This window comes from Cydia strobilella, chromosome 18 (assembly GCF_947568885.1).
Source record: "Cydia strobilella chromosome 18, ilCydStro3.1, whole genome shotgun sequence".
Lineage (NCBI taxonomy): Eukaryota > Metazoa > Arthropoda > Insecta > Lepidoptera > Tortricidae > Cydia > Cydia strobilella.
In genome coordinates, this window is record NC_086058.1 from 5,635,073 (window position 1) to 5,661,950 (window position 26,878).

Genomic DNA, 26,878 nt, shown 5'->3' on the forward strand with positions numbered 1-26,878 from the left:
GGCGGTCGGTATTCTATTAAAGTATCATCGAGTCAATTAATATTTCATAAAAGCATTAGAGCCCTTCGAGTCACGATGTTATCAAGTAGTTTGTATTCAGAGGGCCGAGACGGTGCCAAAGACGGAAATGCTAATCGCACACGTATTTGACACTAACAAAACAACCATTTGCAATATGTGCATTTATTACGCGAATGATGAAGAAGCGAGGGTAATGATTTTTCAAGGGAATAAATACCCAATAGTTAATGTACTTTTTTATACATTTTTAATGGCTTCTTGGATTATGAAAGTAAATTGTTAGTTGTATTTTCTGTGCTAGGTATTTTCTTTAGTTAATATTCGAATCGAATTTGTTTGATTGTGGGTATAAATTAATAATTGTTTTTATTTTTTATTATACTTGTTTTATAAAATTTTATTTTATTTTCTTTTGTACTTCTGGATATGTGGCAATAAACAATTCTTATTCTAGTTTGGTTCGAGTCGTTAATATGATTAAGGTAATAATAATTAAAAAACCGGCCAAGTACGAGTCGGACTCGCGCACGAAGGGTTCCGTACCATTACGCAAAAAACGGTAAAAAATCACGTTTGTTGTATGGGAGCCCCCACTTAAATATTTATTTACCGACTTCAAAAAAAGAAGGAGGTTATCAATTCGACCGTATTTTAATTTTTTTGTATGTATGTTACCTCAGAACTCCGTCATTTCTGAACCTATCTAGAAAATTATTTTTTTGTTTGAATTTATATAGTCCCTAGTTTGTCCAGTTTTTGTAAAAACCCAGTTTTTATGAAGGGATCCATTAGGAATCCAAGGAACTCCTCAAATCTTATAGGTATACATAGGTATATTGGTTTTAGTATTTTTATCAACAAACCAAGCACTTTTATCCAAAACAGTACCATTTGATGAAGTGGAACGCATATTTCAATTTTGGAGGTTTATCCTCTTCATAATGTTTGTTAAGCACAAGTAAGTTCTGAAGGAACATTTGTGTTAAGGTCTAGTTCTGATGATTGGTTCCATGAGTACACATGAGAACTCCTCAAATCTTGATGGCTTCAGACCCAGACCTTGAAACTTGAAACTTACCCGAAGTGAAAAAATGTTTAGCAACATGACAGTTTGGCCAGACAGATAAAGAAAAACTAAAAATAGAAAAATAAAATTATTCTTAAAAAAAAAACCGACTTCAAAGGGGATAAAATAAAATATTCTCGTTTTATATGCGCTAGGAAACTGATACGTTTGAAGTCGGTGCCAAGCTAAATAGTTACAATACTGGTTCTTATCAAACAATACCAGGGTTGGCATTCGGTTTGACGGCAACTTGACGCTTTTAAGATTTGGCTTGGCACCGACTTCAAACGTATCAGTTTGCTAGCGCATATTATAAAACGAAATAATATTTTATTTTATCCCTTTTGAAGTCGGTTTTACTTTTTTTAGTTTGTTTTATTCTGTAGTATTTTTTGTTATAGCGGCAACAGAAATATCTCATCTGTGAAAATTTCAACTGTCTAGCTAGCACGGTTCATGAGATACAGCCTGATGACAGACAGTCTGCTCGTTTACCTCCTATATCATAAACAAAAAAGACGGACAGACGGACAGTGGAGTCTTAGTAATAGGGTCCCATTTTGACCCTTTGGGTACGAAACCCGAAAAAGCAGTATAATAATAGAAAAAATTAAATATCACAAAGAAAGAACGTCATATTTTATCGATGTTCGATAAATTAATGATTTTCAGAGTTACCTATTTGCTTAATTTTAATGCAAGTAATCAATTTCAATATTGATGTGATACTCGTTTTTGAACCCGGGGAATACATTCGCTTTGGAATTCACTCTTCAATATTATATTTGTATACAAATCATATATGACGATAGATCTCTGAAAAGCACTTTCGCTCACTGTTGTTTACTTGAAAAACAAACACTCCTTTGTGCCTCATGCATTGTGTTAGTCGATCGTCAGAAGCTTCCCATTCGTCAACCGTGACATTGCACAAAGGGATGATTAATTAACTGTTATATTCAAAAAGTATTTCTGTACGGATATATCCAAAATATAACTTGAACCTGGCATTCGTTGTAATTATTAGTAATCGATGGTCAGACTTACATCAGTCCTGTGGCAGTCGGTAAGCCTTGTCATGTACAGACCTATTAACAGCAGCACTTTTAACTGACTGTGTATGGACCCTATGCCTTTGTAACAAGGTTTACGTATTGTCAATTAACAGTGTGTACGATGGTACTGCCAAAGATAGATATCTCCGTAATAGATGGATACAGTCTAAGGAAAAAACGTGCCTCGAAAATCAAGAAAATTTGATTCTCGTTCAGAGGGCGCTACTAGCTTTGGCCTACAGTCGTATAGATGGCGTTGACGGTTTCGTTTGTTATTTAACAATATTAACGCATATTAGTGAAAGAACATGGGTCAAAATCATAAAAATAATTAATGCAAATTAAAAAAATCATTTATCCATATCTAAATACATTTTATCGTATTTTTAAAAATATTTATTTTTAGTTTTAAAGTGTGTCGACAGATGGCAGTGAATTTACTGGGGTTACAAAATTTACTATGACAGTACCGCTCTAGTATAAGTTACTCTATGGTACTGCCTATTTAGTACAACGTTTTGTCTCAACGTTAAGTTCTAATCCAGTATAACTTGCTCCCCTCATCCCTCAAAACCATACGTAACTTTAGGTCAAGTTGATACACTGGTCAATAACGGCTTTGTTTATATTTCAGATCTCTTGCAATTTGCCAAAGACTGGTGCAGGCGCAGCTTACGAGCACCGAGCTACGGCCGGTAAGTTTATTCAACAATGTTTTGAATCCTGGTTATAATAAGCAGATGACTAAAGGGCAAATTTACAGATTAAGTAACAGGTATTTGTAACGCGGTATTTTGTTTGGAAATATTTCTGAATGCCTCGTGAAACATTGAAAGTTATGCGGTTGTAGTAGTCTACTATAAGATGTCGTTCTAATTCAGAAGTTGCTAAACCCAAACACAAGCTCTTTGTATAGATATTTTCAGTTTTAAAGCTATCACTCCAGCACGTACAATATGGAGTTTAAAAGTCATAAATTGTCATAAAAGTTGCCAAAACCAACTACAATTTTCAAATTGACACCAACTCGTTAGACAATGAAAGCTCATAAGGTGGTTCGACTAGGTTACCCAAAGCTTAAACCCCGCTAGATGGCGTCACTTTCGCAAATTTTCAGGTTTTATTTTTTTGTGGAATAGTGTTGGTATCTGTATACTTAAAAGTATGTTTAGTGCACTCTTTACATAAATATTGAACTATTATAATAAACATTGAATACTTCATTAGTGCAAAAAACACTTTTAAAGTCGACAGAGTGTTTCTGTCATGCTATTTCCTACTATTACTCACACATGCAAACAGTGTTTCCGTGATGCTTGTAGTAGACAATTTCATGCAGTGTAAGTATGCTGCAATGGCGTTGCGGTATGTTCGTGGAAATACATGCAAGAGGATTCAGGTTCGAGACTGGTACGACAGGGGTACTTTTTTTTGTCCTTTTTGTGTTATCTTATGTTTCTTATACCTTTTATTCTTCGAATTCTTGTCCGATTCCGATATAACCGAAATATATTTCAGTGATATCGGAAACGGCTCTAACGATTTCGATGAAATTTGCTGTAAGGGGTTCGATCTAGCTAGGTCTTATCTCTGGGAAAACGAGCATTTTTGAGTTTTTACTTATGTTTTCTTTTTCTCCCAGATATTCAGTATTATTAATAAATTAGTTAATAACGTTTTATAAAAATATGTGACGTTTTGAACTAAAAGGTACCACATTGTCGGTTGTCGATTAGGTTGATTTCATTTTGAAGCTTTATGGAAATATGACAACAATAAGTAGGTACCCGTTTGGTTGAAAACGCCACATATATTGAAAACCTGACTTTCACAAATCTCACCTTTTTGGGTTCTTCCAACTCAGAAAGGATGGAGAATACTGACGATTCTTAGTAGCACTAGCCCAAGGAAGTCCAGGTTTGTAAGTGTTAGGTATCAGTTTTTTTTTTAAAGGGCTAAATATAGTTCTACAAGTAAAGCAATCCCTTACTGCCCAGCCTCTATAGTATTTTTCAAACTGGAAGGGTACGATGATAGATTTCATCTCCATACAATTTATAACCTAATAATGCCAAATGTTGCAAAATTATATTGAATTGAGATCTATCATCGTACCCTTGCAGTTTGAAATAGTTATTTACGATACAAGTGCGGAAAAGAGAAAATTCGAAACGAGTGGCGACAGATTAAAACACGACCGCAGAGTGTTTTAAATCGACACGAGTTGCGAATTACCTATTCGCACGTGTATCGTACAACGTTTTACAGTACATTGGCCCTTTAAACTTTCGACATATGCATGAAAAGTGCTCTTTACGCACTAGGGCGAGAAAGTTGCACCATATGTACTGTAAAATACTTTTTAGTACATATGGTGCTACATATACGTTACCGCCCTAGTGCGGTAATTAGTACAATACGTGCATATGTCGAAAACGTAAAGGGCCATAATTATGTACTGTAAAACGTTGTACAATACACGTGCGAAAAGGTAATTCGCAACTCGTGTCGATTAAAACACTTCCTTCGGTCGTGTTTCAATTTATCGCCACTCGTTGCCAATTTCCTACTTTTCGCACTTGTATCGTAATGTACTAATAATAAAGCAGTAATTGTAAAATAAAATTAAAACTTTTTTATATTTTTTTTTGATTCAAGTAGGTACAGTGAGTAACAACATTGCATGGCCTTCTAATTATAACTATTATAGAAAACGGGATATTTATCATGTTTATTTATATTATTTATTTCTCGATATTTTGGCCGGTCTTGCAAGACCAGTCGTTGTGGAGATCCCTGGGGAAGCCTATGTCCAGCAGTGGATGTCTTGTTGGTGTAGATGGATTCACACAACAAATGAAATAACATTTTTTCATATTTGTTATCCGTAGTTGTCCCTGTACCTGAAAGAAAAATAATATCATGATAGCACAAAATCTCTAATGTTATAGGAAGAAAGATGATGCAACAATATGGATTCTAATAGTTATCATTTACTTACCTAGTAATAATTGTGTTTTTCATTCATAGACAAAATTCCATAATTTTCATCCCCAGGAAATGTTTTATTTTACTTTATTGCAGTGAGGATGTCCTGATTTTTTCTGGCTAATGAAGGAAAACATTTTATTTCCAAGAATGCCTCTTCATTTTGCACAATACCTAAAAAAACCTAGAGTTAGTGACACATTGACTATTCGGCAACCAAAACAGTAATAATTACATTATATAGGTATTGTTCACTGCTTATATCTACCATTACGGAAGAAGTGAGAATTATTTTCTAAAAAGATCGGCACGAGAAAATTACAATGTACAATGAAGGAATGAAACTGTACCTACCTTACGAAACTTCACCATCATGAATTCCGCTTCAATTGAGTCTGAATTTTTCTGGATTTTCGCGGACCAGAACACCGATGATTTTTGTAACTTGATTTAGACGTTGCTATCATTTTCAATTTATACAAACAAATTGATGTCACAATAAACATGACCCTATGTGTCAGTGTCAACACTGTCAAATAAAAATGCACTAAACATGACGGCACTGCAAATCCTGCCAGGTCGGCCAGGCAACGTCGCCAACGTCATAGAGTGGCAACGCCGCACGCAACGTATTTGTACACGACATTTGTGACACACACATACGTAAAATTGATGAAAAAATTACGTTGATTTATGTATGATTTCTGTATGAAACAAAGTTTTTCTATTAATTTAGCGCAAACGAATATTCGAAAGTAGATAAATGAGCAAATATTTGTGTAGTAATAGTGTGTAGTGCCTTAATTAAAGCAGATTGAATTTTGTATGAAAATCGAACCACCTTAATTTTTTGCCAACTGTGTAACATAATTGCATGTTATTTTTGTTTGTTATTTGGTCCCCTGACTTGTCGTTTTACGTTCCCAAATTTTCGTTTTTACGTGAAAAAAATATTAGCGTTCACCTATTTAATTTATGTTCGTTTGATCATTAGAAAACATCGTTTCTCAATCAAACACCATACAACATTAAGTAGCGGCTGTAACTAATTTGTACAATGAGGCTAGTATTGTTTTGACACGTAATTTGATATCATGAAGTATCAATTCAGAGCCCCACTCCTACAAATTGTACCAGGCCGCCGTAGCGTTGTCAACCGCGAGGCTCCAATTACAGACCAGTGGAATATTTAGAAGAACGTCAGCGTCGATCAATATAAATAATCAATGGAAAACTTCCCTATATATGTATCTTACCTACTTAATATAGTACTGGTGTCTCGGGCTAGAAGGGGATATAAATCAAAAGTGCATAAAGTTAAAAAAAGATCTCAAATACCATCAGCCTAAGTATGCTTTAATAAACATATTGTGATATTATCGTAATAGTTCTAACCTATTAGGCGTACGATAAAGGAAGACTGACGTTAGACCGGGCCGGGTCCGGGCCGGAGCTTCCGGCGCGGCGCTTGCTTTTCTATGACAGATGACCGGTGATCACGTGATGTTTTCCATAGAAAACGAAGCGCCCGAAGCTCCGGCCCGCACCCGGCCCGGTCTAACGTGAGATCCTCAATGCGTTAAAATAATCAAAACGCTTTTTCTAATGACGACAATGGTAAAATATTATATTCAAACGTATGGCCTATGCCTTCTTTTCTTCGATCCAAATCTATGTACATACATCAATGTAACGTTTACCTATATCAATTAATCTAACATTTAAAAGTTGAAACTCGCGTTTTGAACACATTAAATCACATTTACAAAGACTTTATTTACCGACGTTTCGAAATTTTAATAGGGAAGGTGGTTTTTATCGGCAACTTGGGGACCAGTGATCCACAAGTTAAAACCAAGGGATCTATCTTCGGATGTGTGCGCGGATGCTGCGAGTACGTAGTATAAAACAAAGTCGCTTTCCACTGTCTGTCCGTCCGTCTGGCCCTATGTATGCTTAAATCTTTAAAACTACGGATTTTGATGCGGTTTTTTTATAGATAGTGATTCAAGAGGAAGGTTTTTATGTATAATTTGTAAAGGTTTTGTGTAAATTAGTTAAACTACCCGTGCGAAGCCGAAGCGGGTCGCTAGTCGACAATAATTAACATATGTGTAGTGAGTGGTTTGAAAATGTGATGTCTACCCCAAACTTTTTCATACACTTTTCGTGGGGTAGTCACACAAATCTCTGTTTTGACATTTTGCTGGGACGTCAGCGCGACCATGACCAGTGAAACCTGTGTCGAAACGTCGCTAAATTAAGGTAACAAAATAAATTCGCGATAGAGCCGATTGTAAATGTGACCAATTAATCTATTTTTTATCAAACAGGGACGTCTGCAAACGATACGACAATTTTTTTAAATAAGGTCTAATAAACAAAAGGAAGGAATGGAGATATTCGCATGCTTCTTGTAACTAAGCTTCCGTAACTCTGTTGGTTAAGAGCGATTGGACCGGTGTTCCAAAAGGTCTCAAGTGCACATATAGCCTAAAGCGGTAAATTTTTATTTTTTTTATGTAATTGAAATAATCTATACCGATGCCCAATAATTCCAGGTGTACCGAATGACAGAAGCGACTCGAACAAACGGCACGGCGTTCGCATGGAGCTCGTGGGGCCCGTGGAGCAAGTGTTCCAAGACGTGTGGGGGTGGCGTGTCCGTGCAGGAGCGGCAGTGCTTGCCCAGGGATCCTTCGAGGTATGTGCCGTTATTATATGAAAATCAATACGTTCGCATGGAGCGCGGGGGGCTCGTGGAGCAAGCGCTCCAAGACGTGTGGGGGCGGCGTCAGTGCAGGAGCGGCAGTGCTTACCCAGGAATCCTTCGAGGTCTGTGCCATTATTATATGACAACCAAACGTTCGCATGGAGTGTTGGGGGCTCGTGGAGCAAGTGCTCCAAGACGTGTGGGGGTGACGTGTCCGTGCAAGAGCGGCAGTGCTTGCCCAGGGATCCTTCGAGGTATGTGCCATTATTATATGACAGTCATTACGTTCGCATGGAGCGCGGGGGCGGGCCGTTGAGCAAGTAGGTAGGTACTCCATGTATTGTGCGGCCGAGGTTTCTGTGTAGGAGTGACTGTGTTTGCCCAGGGATCCTTCCTAGTATTACATCTGACAGTAATCGTTCGCACAGAGGGCTTGAGGCTAGAATATATGTTGTTCCATTTAAAAAGTGGTAGACAGATAGTTTCTAATCAGTAGGAACTCACTGTCTTGTATCGCTTATTTTCTAGACACTTGCGCTTCTTTTTACTGTTGACATTACTTAAGTAGGGAACTGAACAATGCAATTCGTACAAGGGCCTATAGCGACAACTGAGAAAAGTACTTATATACTTTTTCATGAATCAATCCCAAAAGCTAGAAACTAGCTGTAATTTCATACTGCTTTTAACTTTATTGTTTCCGACGTGTGTTTTTTTGCTTTAACTTTAATATTTTTCTATTAACACATAAAAGAGAATGCATTTAATTGAATTTGGAATGTATTTAATACACGTAACTCGTCGTGCTGATTGCCGATAGCCTTGTTCTCACAATCCTTAATGAATGCTTACGGCACATTCCTCACTCGTCTGCATAGTCTGATGCCGTCGCGGAGTATCGGCGGGCTCGGAAGCTACGTCATGTTGTCAAGTCTAGGCACGGTTAAAAAAATAAGTCATTAACGACATTTATGAATATAAAATCTGATATGAAATCAAATCTTGATCAATTGACGTGGCATCAGCATATGTATGATCAGAAAACTGACAGGTTAAAATTTAAAAAATCGGTTTAAGCCTAATTATTGGTGCCAAGAGGTGTCTAGGTTAGATTATGATATCTTTATTTGGAAAAGTATTTTAGGATGTCAGATGCCTTTGGCGCGTTGTTTCAACCGCTATATTAATGCTTACTGTACCTATCTTATGTAGGTATGTAAGTTAAGTAGTTGTGTAAGTTCCGGGACAAAGAGTCCTGTTCTATATGAAACAAAGGATGTTTAATAGAACTAACAGTCTGTTTTTTATTAGTTCAGCTCCATATAAATTAGTTATGGGTTGAATTTCACGTGTAGCACAATCCCGATGCTGTAACATCTACAAGTAACATTAGAGCTGTAGTTAGGATTAGATACAAGTTTTACTTATTTTTTTTATCATTGCGTAATTATTCCCGTGAATATGGCATTTAAGATGATCGGTCTACAGTGCATGTTTACAGTGTATCTAGCTAGTTTTAGACTTATCAGGCAGTTGCTTTTTTGACAAAATTTGTACACAGAAAGCGCAAATAACATTAAAATGCAATATATAAATGATTTAATACTTTAAAACTTTAACTAAAAATGTACTATCTATTTATAGTATTTATACACACACGTCTATTATAAATAAAAAACAAATCACAAAGTTACATCGATAACGAAATCAAAGTATCATAGGGCACTATCTTAATAGATAATAATGGACCAGAAAACAACATCATTTCCCCTAACAGCCTGTAACATTTACCTTAACGGATATACGGCCTGATAAGCCAGATAAGGCAGAGTTATCACATCTCTATTCTAATACCTATTTCTGTCGCTTAAAAACGAAATTCTTGTTACAAACAAACGTGAGGATGATCTACCGAGATTTTTCGATTTTATTTGTTCCTTTGTTTCGTGTGGTACCTATTGTCTTATTTGTTTCGGTTTAAGGGTTGAAACACGATGAATTATTTAATTGTTTCAGATTGTGTTAAGTGTATTATATTGTAAATGTGTATTACTTACCTAAAATTGCTTAATTATTACTATTATTAATTTGCTTGAGTGTACCATATAAAGCTTTATTGCCATACATCTTTCAATCATGTTTTCACTGATTAAATGATTTTGATACAAATTCACATTTAAATTATGAAGACTATTCCGGACAGCTCGGTAATCCGCCAAGGACATGTTTTTTCCCTTTACAAGTAGCTGGTTTCTAATGTATCTAACTAGAGTATAAGTATACAAAGAATGGTAGATAATCTTTGGCAAAGCGTTATCATAGGTATCTATTTATACCAAAGCAAAAAAATGAAATCCTTTTATTATTTAAAAAGGTATAACATCAAGAGTCAAAACATGTCAATACGGTTTCCGTAGAGGCCGCTCAGCTGGTGATCTTCTAGTCTACCTGACACATCATTGGGCACAGGCGATCGAGACAAAGGGTGAAGCATTGGCTGTTAGTTTGGATATAGCGAAGGCCTTCGATCGCGTCTGGCACAAAGCACTTCTTTCGAAGCTACCGTCTTATGGGCTTCCCGAGAGATTATGTGTATGGGTCAGTAGCTTTCTAGCAGACAGAAGCATAAAGGTCGTAGTTGACGGTGAATGCTCAGACTCCATGTCTGTGAATGCTGGTGTCCCCCAGGGCTGTGTGCTATCACCCACGCTATTCCTTCTGCATATCAATGACATGCTGCAAATCAGCGGAATTCATTGTTATGCTGATGATAGTACGGGTGATGCCTCTTACACCGCACCAATATCTCTCGGGAAAACGTCATCGAGAGCCGGAACAAACTTGTGTCTGAAATTGAGACTTCCCTAAAAGAAATCTCTGAATGGGGTCGACTAAACTTAGTCCGTTTTAACCCTGCCAAGACACAGGTTTGCGCGTTTACCGCAAAAAAGTTAGAGTTTGTCGTGTCACCTCGTTTTGAGAGCACTCCCCTGACTGCCGCAGCCAGCATCGGAATCCTCGGCGTCGACATTTCGAGTGAAGTCCAGTTCCGCGGCCATTTAGAGGGTAAGGCCAAATTAGCCTCAAAAAAGCTTGGTGTGCTCAACAGATCGAGACAGTATTTCACGCCGGCCCACCGCCTACAGCTGTACAAAGCGCAGGTTCGCCCGCACATGGAATACTGCTCTCATCTATGGGCAGGGGCACCCCAATACCAGCTTCTCCCTCTGGACCGCATCCAACGAAGAGCGACTCGAATTCTCGACTGCCAGCGTATTTCGGAACGGCTTGACTCCTTGGCGCTGCGTAGAGATGTGGCCTCGCTCTGCATTTTCTATCGCGTGTATAACGGGGAGTGCTCCGAGGAATTGTTCGGATTAATCCCTGCCGCTTCTTTTCGCCATCGCCCTACGCGACAACATTACCATCCTTACCACTTAGATGGTTGGCAGTCCTCAACTGTGCGTTTCTCTAGAAACTTCCTGCCTCGCACAGCTAAACTGTGGAATGAACTGTCGCCTGCGGTATTTCCGGACCGATATGACCTTCAAACCTTCAAGAAAAGAGCGTACTCCCATCTTAAAGGCCGGCAACGCACTTACAACCCCTCTGGTGTTGCGGGTGTCTATGGGCGGCGATAATCGCTTACCATCAGGTGATCCGTCTGCTCGTTTGCCTCCTATTTCATAAAAAAAAAAAAAAAAAATGTCGGATATGTAAAGAACCTGAATAGTACAAGTGACAGCCCTAACCGTTTGGTCGCCGGATCATATATCACAATGATATCTAATGATACGGTGCGTGATCGATAAAGTCCGGCCACCGCGGGAGAGCCTTCGCGCCGACGTACGCGTCGATACCCTACTACGAGGCCTTTACTGACTTGAAAAGTATGGGAACGATTTTCCGTCTAAAATATTGTTAAAGTTAAAAAGTCCAACGAATTCCTAATAATGGAAGAATGGCGATTTTTTTCGATAGTAAAACTTTCGTCACCGCGATAATTATTAATTAAATTAAATCAAATAATCATTTATTTCAGGCATTTACAACCCATATATGTGTCAGTAACATACAAAGTGAAAAATAAAAATTAATGTTAAGACTTACAACTATATAAAAACATGCAAAATAACGAGGTACAGTGCGCTGTGAAATTGCATGGAGAAATTATGAATGAATTCATTGACAAAGTCGCCATGCACTTTTACAAAAACCGGATGAGCTTTATAATTTTAATTCAACGCAACACACTTAATGAAATACAACTTCGAAAATGCCTCGACATGGTTCCTTAGTAGGGACTCAAACGGTTCCGACCAGCCCTTTCTCGACATCTTAATTTAAGGACCACTTCTTCCGCAATGAAAACAGTCGAATGTGCTTTTATTAGTATTAGTAGTAGTAATCACTTTCGGCGCGATTCGGGAAATGAATTAGAGATTCACTACATATGAAATAGTAAAGATATGTGACGTTCCACGGCAAAAGCTACCTTAAGGCGGCTGGCGCTTATATCGCAAAGCGCCGCCATAATTTGCGGCGCTATGCGACGTAAGCGCCATCCAATATTAATTGGAGCGGCGTTAATAATAAGCGCCAACCGCCATATTGTACCTTTACCCGTGGGACGTCAGATATCTTTTTACTATTTCATATCTAGTGAATTTCTAATTCATTTCTCGAATCGAGCCGATTGTACACAACACAGGTTTAAATAAAATTTACCTAAATAGAAGTACAAAGGCATTAGTATGAATCCTTTTGACGAATTGACCTGGAGCAAACACAGATTTAAAAGGCTCTATTTATGGAAATATAATCAAAATTATTGCATTTTTAAAATTAAATTGTTTGAACAATTAACTTTCTCAACATAAAGTAAATAGCAATTTTTTAGTACTCTTTGTTTATAAATTACGACAATACAAATTGATTACTATAATAGGTATTTATATAGTTCGCTCAAGTTCTAATGCCATGTGTAGTCACAACAATAATGGCTGTATAGGTAAGATTAGAACAAATAATTATAAATCTGGTATCAGTGCAATCCGAATTAATTTTAAAACAAAACTTATAAATTAACAAAATATAAATAAATTTGAGAGCGATTTTTATAATGAGTACAATGAAATCTGTAACTTTAATGACTTCATAAGAGTTTACCTACCTCACTTTGTAAAGATCGTTCTTAGACTTTGCCTTAGATGACTTACATCCATAAATAACAAACGCACCATTAGGAAAGCTACATAAATGAGAAATGTTTAGTTGATCTAAAGGTTCGCAAATCGTTAGCTCCATTGAAACTATATTATTAATCATCAATTCATCTCTTTACGGACCAAGCTTTCCTAGTAATTGACTTAGTTTTAGTACCTAAATGATCAAGGCACGCTTTGATGTACGGTACATATAAGTACTGTGACTAGTGGGGCTTGTTCAAGTTTCTTTTAATATAATATTAGTCAATGGGATTAACCATGTCATCTGCATATAACAATAACATTAAGTATGTTGGCTACAGTTTAAAATCAAAACATCAATAAAAATGTACTTCATATGTTACAAAAAACTTGGACATAAAATATTAACACCCACACCGTCGGCCCGTCAAGACAATCAACGAGAAATGCCAATATTTTATCACGGCCGTCGTAGTGAGATGTACCATCATCCACATGATAAATTGACTCTTTATATACTTTACTGCAAAGGCATAAGGTCCATCGATGATCAGTTGACAGCGTTGCTGTTAGTAGGATTCGACACGACTGTCCCGCCTCATCGACCCACCGGCGTGACACTTTCATTTCACGCACTCGGAAACGCTGTCATCGCGGTTTCGTAAATGTTAATCTTCTTAAGTCTAAGATATTCTTAAATATCTTAATCATCTAGCACAGGGGTGCTTGAACTTTCTCTCATACTAGCTCTCCACTTTTGATTGGCAGGTGTTAGTCTTGACAATGGCTTTTGCGGAATTGTCCTTTCGCTAAACTTGGAGTGACACCGTTTCAGAATTTCATATCTCTCTCTCTTCCTAGCTATCTATCCCACACGGTGGTGGGGTCAGCTTTCCTACTTAAGCTTCTTCACATCGCCCTGTCCATGACATCGTCCTCGAATAACTTGCACTCTCTCATGTCCTTTAGCACTACATCCTTCCATCTTGTTCCGGGTCTGCCCCTGGATCTTTGACCTGGGATGGAAAGTTCAGAATGTTCAGAGTTTCATGACTAATCATCAAGTATGAAAAGGTACCTACTTTTTTTTACCGCACACTAAACATTACCTATTTAAAATATAATATTCCCACTTAACAAGAGGAGCATTCTTGTATTCAATGTTGTACCTTCTCTGTTCAATATCCGTTTATTTCGCCACACACAGAGTCAAAGGCTAAATGCGTTTAAAATTGACTTTACCGCCCTTTGGTAAGGTCACGTGGAACATGCCAAATTAAGGTAATATTGAAGATTAAAAGATGGAATAAGCCCGTGCCCGACGGGATTATCACGGAATTTGGTCAGAGGTTCTGATTGACGTACAATTTGGAGTTCTTTGGCGTACAATTGATTGTTATGATTATGTTTACACGGTCAATCACGGTTAATCTTTTGTTCGACACGCAATTTGGTTAAGTACTTTATTTAGCGGAATATTGCACTATTAAAATGTGTAATTTTGTACCATATCGCACAGAGTGTAAGTCTAGTAAATAGGTATATAGGTATTAGGTTCATGAGAACATTTTATAAACAAAGGTTTTGTATTTTTATTCAATTACGAATGGAAAGAGACGTTGCTGTTCACGTTGCATCTTTATCACAAAGAAGAAAACGGCGTTTGGTTTATAATATTTTTTATTTATTTAATATTTATTGGGATTCTACTAATCTTGTAAATAAAGGTAATACTAAGGTACTACGACAATTTGTTTCAAAGTCGCAACTACCTTACATACACGTATGCTTTATAATAAACAATTATCTTCATCATTTTTCTAAAACGGAACATCTCCGCTTTAACAACAGAGCTTAAATATCGTGTGAAAAATATTTCTCCACGGCCTAAACTGCCAAGTCACCGTCTGCCTAAAAGTCGAATACCGTGTTAACAAAAAAACTTGTGTAAGAGTAAATTGCACATTTGGAGGCCCTGGTTCAAATGCTCGTAATTAGTGTTAGGAACTATTTGATGGTTTACGATTAAATTTATGCGTTTGGCCAACTGTTCAGACAAATAACAAATTTATTGCGGGCCGAATTATGATTTACGTTGTGTGAATCGCAAACATAAATATATACGAATTTGAATTTAATTAAATATAGGTCAATTGTTTGGTTCCTGCCATTTATTAGCATAGTTAAACTAATGACGTAAATACCAAAGTATTGGTTCTACTTAATATAATTGTTATAGTAGATTTAATGAGAAACTGTATTTCATTTCCTACGAGATAGTAAAACAAAAAATTTTAGCTATCATTTCGTGTAGTACAATACATTAAGTACCTACTACCAAACTAACCTCTGCAACATATCTGCTAAAACGCCATAAAATTGCACAGTACCCAAAAAACACAACTTTAAATTGTTAGATTTTTGTTGATTTTTTTTATAAAAAAAAAAAAACAAAAACAAAAAAAAAATACTTTCAGACTGATAATATTGAAACTCATCAACCTATTCTATGCGCTTTAATAAAACAAAAGTAAATCTTACTCAATAGCCATCACCAGTATCATGAGTATCATGACAGAACAGATCGATATCAAAACCAATTATTTGTAGGCGGCGTATATAATAGACAACTCCACGTCCACGGTTGTATCGTTTTAATTACTGCACAAAAGTAATATGTGACCCCCGTCGGGATGTAATATAACTGAAACAATGCATTTTCGTTATGCCTATAGTGTATTGTATGCGCTTACGCATCTTGTATAATCATCCGGATTAGATACTTTGTGGCGGTGGTCTTTCCATAGCTGTTGAATTTACATTAAAAGCCATTCCTGCATTATCCAGTAGAAAAAGCTTTGTTTGAAATGTGACAAAATCTACCGAATTTCAAATTAGGCACTAAGCATATATACTTTTAGGTATACTTTGCACCATAATAACGGAAAATACATTCGAAAACTCATTCAGTTGTTTAAAATATTCTCGTGCAATAAATTCAAATTCTAAATGTTTATCTAATATCACTTACGCTTGTTATGCGTGACGACTTTATAAGTCAACACTGTCATAGAATGTCCCATTTAAAATGGCAAATACGACGGTATACGCTGGTCATGACAGAAACACGTTACTTTCCGACATGCGATTGGTACCACTAGCATAGGATCAGATTTAGAATTTCCATTCCCAAAAGCTTTAAATATACCTATTACAAACAGGTTTAGTTATTTTACCATTTTTCTTCTTTACAAAATGTTGCAACTGACTGTACGCTTGGGCGAATACGTTTGATTGATGGTAACATTGGTAACAAAAAATTCGGCACCGAAAACATCAGACTCATTTAAATTAAGCCCTTTTGCAGCCTGCGGCATCAAAGTTATTACTACATTATATTGTCTTGTATTTGCTATAAATTCAATTTAACTATTGTCTGATTGTTATTAGTGTTATTACAAACTGACAGTGTTATTATTGAACTTTTCATCTAACAAAGTACGTATACCATCTAATTTCAATTTAAAACTCGTTCCCTGAAGGCATTTTGCCGCTACCTTTATTCCAATCAGTTATTGATTTTGTTTACTTTTATGGTGAAATATACTTATTTACATCTTTAGCAACTTCATACCAATACTGCAGCTCATTCCGCTGGGCTCTGTACATTGAGAATTCTAAGTTGCTTCAAATTCTACAAAATTTCCCGTTATCTCCCTATGTGTGGTCTGGGTTAACAATAAATATATCCAAAGGTCGTACACATCTGATACCTTAAGGTTTACGGAACAAACGCCAATCAGACGGTACTACCGTTGGAGAAATCCCTGACCACAATCGGATGACGGGAACACGGTCAGGCGGTCAACTGTATTTATGTGTACATATTTATCTAATATCTTTTTTTTTTTTCGTATGCATTTGGTTCAGTAGTTGCAGTATTAGTCTCACTATCCATATCCATACTAATATTATAAATGCGAAAGTCTGTCTGTCTGTGTGTTGCCTCTTCACGATAAAACCGCTGAACCGATTTAGTTGAAATTTAGCGTAGAGATCGTTTGAGTCCCGGAGAAGGATATAGGATAGTTTTTATCCCGAAAATCATCCCTTAAGAGGGTCGAAAGTGGGGTGGAATTGAAATAATTAATGAAGTGCCTGACAATTTGTGTACATAAGCAATTAAGCATATGTTCAAATTGCATGATTGCTATTACACTTTATCCAGGCGCTATTCTTACTCTAGCTGCGGTTACTAAAGTCCACGCAGACAAGGTCGCGTGCAAAAGCTAGTCTCTCATAATACGAGCTGATATGACGACTGCTTTGAACTTTGCGATCATGTAAACTTGCTACTTAATAGTTAGAAATGTTTAGCAATTTTAGCATATCCGAACTCTTTCTAACATTGAGACATATTTAAACGGGCTTACTATACTTATTTCTGTATTTATTTAGTTTTTTGTGTATAAGCATAGTGTGAAAATGTGTAGCAGTTTTCTTTCTTATCTTTAGTGTAATTTCACATGCCTTTTTTAATATTTTCAGCCAAACAGAATTCAATCTGCCAAACTAATGTAATATAATCTACAATAGAAGTTACGCTAGTAAATATGAAAACAAGCTAGCGATCTAGGTCAAAACGATAATTAGTTTTGGTTATGGAGCCTTGTTGGTTAACCACAAACGAAATGGTTTCTAACAGATGCGAGGAAATATGTTAAATGAGGCAATTGTCCTTTAACCTTTGCTAGACTAACAATTGATTTAGTTTGCTCTTCCATCGCCCTTTGTTGGAGGTTTGTTTATCTTTCATGTACCTACATTTTGTGTTAAAACACAAGTAAGTAATTAAGCGAAACTGATTTTATTCTTGCCTGCAGTTCAACTGGCTTTTAACACTTTAACCAGCTAATCAATACGTGATTTGTATATTTCTGCTGATTAGACCTATACATATTATGTTTTTTATTAACCACCGTTATTTTTTTGCGATTTTTGTATAGTGAAAATAGTTCAGAATACCAACGGCAAATTTCTGACACCAACGTTTTCACAAGCAGAATTATTTCTGCATTAATATTTTACTATTGCGATATTCCCGTCAGTAGGTACACGAGTTTAATTGATGTATGTTGCATTTACGAGTTTGGTTTTAATGCGGGATATTTTGAGCGAAACTAATCATCGATATGGTTTTCCTTGCTAACTGCTCATCAGTTATGATCATCTAAAAATGTAATTCATTTATTAGATTAAGTAACTCGTCAGTCAGTCAGATGCTGGGCTCTAAATCGGTCCCTACTATTTTTAGAAACAGTTGCGAAAAAGCCTATCAGGATTTCGAAGTACCTACAGTTATCTAGGAAAATAATTAGCCCCGCCGCCCTGCATGAAGATTGTTTAGAGGGAGGTCAACTATCTCGCAGCTGACTTTACCTATTCGTTGACAAACAACTACGTGAGAAATGATAAAATGAATAATGCAAATATTGAGCACAGGCGGTCTAACCAATTGAACTTATTAGTACTTATAGGTCCTCCTTAGCAGTTCTACGAATTTGGGCATGTGCTTGTTAAGATGATTTTGAGTTCATAATATAGTTTCGCGATCAATATATCGTCGGTTGAAATCGAAAACCACGTAACTCTTCGAATGAAACTATCTGAGTACCAAAATATTTTAAAACTGTATCCCAAAATGATTTTTCATTTATTAGGTTTTAAGACTTTTATAATTGTATGTATGGTAGTTTGTATTGTAATATATATATGTGACATATGTAAGATATATGTGTGTTAGGGTTCCGTATCCAAAGGGTAAAAACGGGACCCTATTACCAAGAGTCCGCTGTCCGTCTGTCCGTCCACCTGTCCGTCTGTCTGTCCGTCTGTCTGTCTCCAGGCTGTATCTCATGAATCGCAATAGCTAGATAGTTGAAATTCTCACAGAATTCTGATGATGCATTTCTGTTGCAGCTATAACAACAAATACTAAAAAACCGGCCAAGTGCGAGTCAGACTCGCGCATGAAGGGTTCCGTAACATTACGCAAAAAACGGCAAAAATATCACGTTTGTTGTATGGGAGCCCTACTTAAATATTTATTTTATTCTGTTTTTAGTATTTGTTGTTATAGCGGCAACAGAAATACATCATCTCAATCATCTGTGAAAATTTCAACTTTCTAGCTATCACGGTTCATGAGATACAGCCTGGTTTCAGACGGACAGACAGACGGACGGACGGACAGCGGTCTTAGAAATAGGGTCCCGTTTATACACTTTGGGTATGAAACCCTAAAAAGTACGGAACCCTCGGTGAGCGAGTCCGACTCGCACTTGTCCTGTTTTTATATAATAGGTACTCATTTGCTGTAGCACCATTTTTATTATTTTATTAATTAAGTATCAGAAAGCTGTTTAAATGCTTTACTAAAATAAAACCAATTTAATTTACAGAATGCGACGTAGTAGAAAAAGAAGGAAACTGATTCGGAGCACGGAGCGTTTACGAAGGGCTCGCGAGATTCCGAGCGGGGATCCTGACTGCCCCGGCCTGGCGAGGCGGTACCATGAGTGTAACACTGAGGTATGCCATACTTACTTGAAGCTAATCGTACCCTGCCTTTTATACTGAAGGGAAACAAGTTGATGCGGAGTATGGAGTAGCTGCGTAGAGCTAAAGAGATTCTGAGTGGGGATCCTGACTGCCCCGGCCTGGTTAGGCGGTACCATGAGTGTAACACTAAGGTGAATCATGTCAGTCATGTTTGCTGAGGGCAAACGAGGCCGGGGACGGTCTCCAACTAGATGGAGCGATCAAGTAAAAGGGGCCCATCATCAACCTGCTTTTGCTCGGTCGTCAGAGACGCGATGGACAGGCACCGATGGAGGCAGATCACAAGAACCAGGTGTAGAGCATCCACATCCACTGATGACCACGATCCTCGGTGTATCCGGTGATCCTCGTGTGACCCACGAAATCTTGCGCAATTTTGGGATCTTTCGCTTGCTCGGGTATCAATATTAGCACGAAAGGATAAACAACAACTTTGCCCCCTTGTAAAACTAATAACTATTTTCATTTACGCGGATATCCACGGGTCTTCCATCCATTTCCGCCCCATCCACATGAACGATTATTTGTGTCTTACTCATAGATATTTATACAATACAAAAGTAACAAAACACAAATATATAAAAAATGTATTGTTACTATTTCCAGCCGTGTCCAGGCCCACTGCGAGACTCCCGCGCCGAACAATGTGCTGTGTACGACCGACGACCGTTCCGAGGGAGGTTCTACACCTGGGTGCCCTATGTTGATGGTAGGTGTAATTAAACGAAAATATGCTTGGTCAAATACTGATTTATTTCCTTTCCGAGAGTAGTGACAATGTCTCGGAAACTATGAACGTTACCGAGCTGAAAACAATGCTCTTATGTCCCTTTTGAAATGCGCTTTTTGACACAATTTTCACAACTAGTCTTAATACTATACTATACCTAATCCCAGTTATCCAACCAACTTTCTGTATATTTCAGGTGACTCACCCTGCACCCTAAATTGCCGACCTCGCGGTCAGCAGTTTTACGCCTCCCTAGCCCTTGTGACTGACGGTACGCCGTGCACCAAGCCCGGCTACAGGGCCATCTGTGTACAGGGATCCTGTAAGGTAAGTTAGCTTATTAGTATCATGTATAAGAGAAAGTATTAATTATTGTTCCTTTATTTATTTTCCTTAGGTTAAATTTTTTACAAAATGTATATAAAAGAACACACAAAAACACTTACAAAACAATACAGAAGATAATATAAACACATTATAAAAAACCTAACCTAGGGTGCCGCCAGCATCGGGGCAGGGCCCACGCTGCCGGTGGTCAGGGCCGCAGAGAGACTATCCGCGCCGTGTCCAAGAAATTATTATTTATTATTATTATTGGGTGTTGTGGGCCTTTGAGTGCCACGTCGACCAAGCAGTGATCTATTGTGACGGCCCTTTAAAGTTCATTACGGAAAGTAAGGTAGGTAAGTTATTTTTTGAGAGCTTTCGGAGGAGATAACTAATTCGAAAACCAGTTTTTGTTAAATTCTGTGGCCTTAGTGAAAAAGGTACAAGTCTCGCGCAGCTTACTTGTAAAAGAGCAATAAGTGCTACGTGAAACTTTCACCCTTTTACACCTGCGCTGCGCTGTCCCAGACTTGTACCCTTATTCACTAGGGCCACCTACCTATGTTAAAATTATACTATTAACATGAAGCAAAGCAATCATAAGTAGAAAAGATATAATTGTAATGCTAGACTTATATTGACTGGGAATACCGTGATTGCCTTTTGTATTGTTTATGAGCTCCCGATATTCAAAACCAATACAAAAACAATACAAAAGGTAATCACGGTCTATATCCCGGTCAATATAAGTCTAGTGAAACTAACCGTGAATCATTCAAAACTCTTATAATTGTAATGTCCAAGAAAAAAGAAAACACAGTGCCATACAGCGCCATCTACCTACTTTAGCTGTCAAAATCGAGGCAATAGGAAAAAAGTAAAAATAAGGCACCAGAGTATTAAAACGATACGTACCTATCTACTTAAAATTATAATAATCCACAAGGTAACTGAAAACATTAAACTAATTACAAATACCTATTACAATCAAATAACTACCTACATGTACACAAAAAAACACGGTGACAATCCCAACGCTCGTAGTCCTACAAATCAAAACCAATCGGTTTTTAGATGGTGCGGATTTGACAAATTAGTCCCAATGGGCAGGACTTGCGACGCCACAGGTGGCCTTTCTACCCTTCAAGCACAATAAGACCTAATTGCCTTGATATTGTTATTGAGATCCGCCGTTTTGGTTCTGGTGACTTTACACCCGCGCCCGTATCGTTTGTAGAGCCGCAGAAAAAAGAGATGAGTCAATTAAAAAGGGATAGCGTGTTTTTTGTTTAGGGTCAATAACCGATAGAGTTAATTGACATCAGGGATGGCGGTAATCTTTCATATTAAGCTTCCTAATGCGATTATAAGAAGGCCATCAAAATAAACTGAAAAATACACGGCCCGATTCGAACTTTAAGATACGTTAAATATTAGGTCTAGAAACGATATGGATTAGATGTGTCAGTGTCATACGTTTTTATTAGAAGAAACGTCTTTTGACACTGACATATCTAATCTTGTAACCACAGTAAATTCACTGACATCTATCGACACACTTTAAAACTAAAAATGAAGATTTATAAAAACACGATAAAATGTATTTAAGTATGGATAAATGATTTTTTTTATTTGCATTAATTATTTTTATTATTTTGTTCTTTCACTGATATGCGTTAAAATTGTTAAATAAACGAAACTGTCAACACCCTTTATACGAGAGTAGGCCAAAGGTAGTAGCGACATCTGATCTAGAATCAAATTTTCGTGATTACGAGGCACGTTTTTTCCTTAGACTATATCCATTGGTAGGTAGGTTGTACTAAATATCCCTAAGATTTTACCCATATCATATAACTACTAAGTAAGGTCCAGTTTGTTAATATTTAATATGAAGGGTTGTTCTTGTTTGCCATCGACGTGATATAAAAAAAACCCACAGTAAACTTACTGAACCGAACAACGTGTTTAAGCGCCACGTTTAGTTCCGCTACTCGGTGGTAGATGGCGTTAAAAGTAACTTCAGTTGCAGAACTAGTTATAGGCACGCTAGTCGATCTTGAATTTTGAGTTTGCACTTTTATATCTTATTATTTTAAAGTAAAACAAATATTATGTTTTGACATAATATTAACGAATATCATAAACACGAAAGTTATGACGGATAGATAGATAAATGGATTATTGAGACTCTTTCAAGTAAAACTACTGAATGAATTCATATGAAGGGTGTAGGTACACTGCGCCCTTTCTATAATATATATTTACTATTTACATAATTTTTTCCCCATACTATGCCACATTTTAGCTTTATTTAAGTTTGTAAGGATATCTCTATCACACTACGCTTTAGGCAACTTCTATAAATTGCGTTATTTCTCTAAAACTGTATAAAAAGGACACGTCGAAACATGTATAACACGAAAGTTACGCCGTTTTGGATATATGTACTCATTCGCCGAAGTACGCATCAAAGTTTACGCTATTCGAACGTGTACTGTTATGAGAATAAGTACTAAACTTGGCTGAAATTGAATTGGGCTTGAAACATTCCGATTTATTATGGTCTTCAATCCTGACGGCCCTCAAGCGCTGATCCATCACTTGCCTTACACAATGGTAATGATAGTAACCCTAAAGCACAGATCACTTCCTTACTTAGTTTACGTAGGTAAGTATTATCATCATCATCATTTTATTCAGTAGGTAATAATATAACATTATGTTTGAAATCTTAAAACTAGGCACATGCATACAAAAAATATTACAAAACACAGCCACCATAGCCACCAATTTAAAAAATAATTAATAATACTTAATCAAGTAACAATAAAAAGTAGAAGTTTCCAAAATTACATGATAATATCATTAAAAATGTCAGAATAAGAAAAAATAATTAAGAAAAAAAATTGTCAACGTAAAAAGTCCCTAAATTAAAAATAAAAGTAATTTCGAAAGTTATTGAAAAGATGTTTACAGTACATAATTATAGTGCTACTTTAACCGCCCTAGTGGGGTAATGTACTGTAAAACGCTGTACAATACACACAATAGTACGTACGTAGTATGTAAATTCACTTTTGTCGCCCCCCGTCCAGGCTGTGAACTGCGTTCCTCCCGCTCACTCAAACTCTCCATCCCTTCTCACCGTACTGGTTTTATGTCCAACTCTTTCGCGGTTGAGGCAATCCGTCTCTGGAATTCCCTCCCTCTCTCGATTCGACAAGCCCCAAGCAAGCCTGTTTTTAAGCGTCTACTCCGCAAGCATCTTCTGTCAGAAGAATTTAAATAATGTTCTTCATCTTGTATGTACTAATATGTATTAGTTTATCTTTAGTATATCATATAAGTATTAGTATTTAATCATAATTTTGTTAGTTTACGTTATTATGTTTATATATATATACATAATATTTGAATTTTTTTTTTTGGTTCTATTTCTCGTTATAATTTATGAATCTATCCTGCACCAACATTTATGTCTCTGTTTGACCTAATGGTTGACTGGTAGAGAATGCCTTTTGGCATTAAGTCCGCCATTTGTACATTTTTCTTTGCTTGTGCAATAAAGTTTAAATAAATAAATAAATAGTACATTATGATACAAGTGTGCTAAGTTGGTCATTACACAGGAGGCGATATTGTGCGCGCGAGCTGTAAGCGAGCGCGCAATAAGAAAGCCGATGTGTGTAAAGACCAATGCACACGCGTTTCATACGACGTTTTTCAACACACTTGCGAGAAAAAAAAAGAAACTCATATTAATCAAATTTTAATACTTAAAACAGTTAGTATTGTGTGTTGCATCTGTCATACTGCCGGCCGCCCCTCGCCCCGGCCGCGGGCGGCGCGGCGGGCAGGCCGGCCGGGCCGCGCACCGCGCAGGCGGTCGGGCGCGCGGCGCGCTGGTGCCCGCCAGTCCGACCAATTAAAGAAGGCTCCCTTTCCATGCATAGCAATCAGTTACCTTCTTAACTCAGTCGGATAATATAATGAAAAAGCACGAGTGGAATAATACACTGAAAGATCACGCGTGTTTAATATCTAGGATTATGAGCCAAAAATCGGTGGAATAAAAACGTCGTTTTGAGCAAGTGTGTTGAAAAGGTACATTAATTCGCGACTCGTGTCGATTTAAAACACTAGAATAGAATTAATTCAAATATTATTATTTAAAACAGATTTTTGTAGGGATTTAAAATTAACAACATTTATTCCTAATACAAAACAAAATTAACATTTGTTTTGTATTTTTACGCCGTTTTACCATTTTACGCTGCAATATACCATTATTAGCGAACGAATTCAATAATTTATGATTTATTTTCGTACAGGCGTGCACACTGCTAATTTAATAGTTTGTATTCTTGGGCGCGACTAATCGGAGCGGCGCGCGAGCAATCTTATATAAGACCTATACACCATACGGGTGGTGATCTGGTGACCGCGAGTCGTCCTATAAGCTCGATCTACAGGGGGTGGTCTGTGCCCAAATCACTATAGGTGTCCCTCATTTGAAGGGAAGGAAAGAAATCGAGGGAATTTGTGATGGTCATCTGCGTGACGCTAAATCCAATTTAGCATTCTCCAGTATGGAGATAGGGGATAAATGTAGTAGGTACGGTAGACGTGGGGGGCTGGATTTCTACGCGGACTAAGTCGGGGTCAGAGGCTAGTATTTTATCATTCGGAGTCTGTGAGAGTTAGTCTATGGCCTAACATGACCAGAATAATAAGCTGCCGGACCGTTGGGACTGGTAAGGTTCGAGAGCTCAAGTTACGCTGGACATTTGTTTGAAACTGATAGTAATCGTGTACTGCATGTTAGTCGGACATTTGGGGCATTTTCTATGAAAAGGGACCTTATTGTCGATGGCGCTTACGCCGCACAGCGTCGCGCGGCATTGTATTTATATCAGAGCATCGTTAATAATGGCGTAAGGTCCCTTTTTATAGAAAATACCACATCTTATGGTCGAAATAACGAATTTGGGGAGAATAAACATATTAAAAGAAATGCTTTTTTTTAAACAGAAGTTGTTATCTGGCGTACAACAGAACTGACCGTAGTAGTAAGAGATTGCTGTGCCAAGTAGGTAAACGCAATAAATCAAGGTCGTATCTCATGAGGGTACGGCTGAACGTAATCTTAGATTGGCTACCGCTGTCTATTTTAAATAACTACAACATGTATACTAAACTAATACTCTAACAGAAATAGTTGGCCACACCTGATCAGAGCTGGGGGCTCTAACGGCACCGGATCGGTTGCTATTGTTTGACAGTAATTGTTGCCGATTGCTGTAACTCGCCAATAAAACCAGACCTATCTCAACTACCCCTGATATCTTCTATTTGCAAATTCAGAATTGAGCTGTATTTGCAAGGTATAAGTTCGATATTGCAGCTATAGTGGTTGGAGAACTGCGAGGATGCGAATCTTGGTCGTGTATCGGTTATACAGATTCGGAGGCATAACGGTTATGGTATGGAGCAGGTCTGAGTCCTTGGGTACTTGTGTTAACGGCACATCAGGTTGATTCGAAGTATAGTGATATGGTTTACTGTAGACTTGTGCAGACCTACATTGACTTAGATGTAAGAATCCTTATACATGTACTTATGAGAAAGTTGTGATTTAATTTTGTTGGTATTAGAATAACCAAAACTAGAACTAATCTATTTAAGTTTAGGTGCTACATATATGCGTCTTTTAGCCAAACTATTGCTGGAAGTATTACGAACTCTGCAGTTTACGGTGTGTGTTTGTTTGTGTCATCATGTTTCCCCGTAGTAAGGGTTATAGGTACTGTTATTTATTTTTATCAGTCTCCGTATTATACAATATTATGTATATTGTTAACAACAGCAACAGCAAATTCTATGATCTGGTCACGACATAGGACCTAACCTAACAACAAGAACAAATTCTAAGATCTGGCCACACCTATACAAAAACAACAAGTTGGCAAACATTCAAAGGTCTGAGTTTCGAATGATTCACGGTTAGTTTCAATAGACTTATATTGACTGGGATATAGACCGTGATTACCGGGAAATGAAATATCGGGAGCTCATAAATAATACAAAAGGTAATCACGGTCTAAATCCCTGTCAATGTAAGTCTAATTCAAAGGTCGTTTAAATGTTACTTGTAAAACATTTCGA

At 37.3% G+C, this 26,878-nt stretch overlaps 1 protein-coding gene across 2 annotated transcripts in view; it reads left to right on the top strand.

The window, feature by feature from the left end:
- The window catches only part of LOC134749409 (thrombospondin type-1 domain-containing protein 4-like), a 163,824-nt gene that overhangs the window by 59,205 nt on the left and 77,741 nt on the right, over nucleotides 1-26,878 (top strand). Inside the window, exons 3-7 of one of the 2 annotated variants that reach the window (XM_063684327.1) lie at nucleotides 2,777-2,837; nucleotides 7,692-7,834; nucleotides 19,494-19,623; nucleotides 20,260-20,362; nucleotides 20,580-20,710. In XM_063684327.1, the coding sequence (XP_063540397.1) occupies nucleotides 2,777-2,837; nucleotides 7,692-7,834; nucleotides 19,494-19,623; nucleotides 20,260-20,362; nucleotides 20,580-20,710 (568 nt within the window). Of the gene's footprint in view, nucleotides 1-2,776; nucleotides 2,838-7,691; nucleotides 7,835-8,000; nucleotides 8,098-19,493; nucleotides 19,624-20,259; nucleotides 20,363-20,579; nucleotides 20,711-26,878 lie in introns of those variants that run through there. The other variant, XM_063684328.1, reaches the window with a different exon arrangement.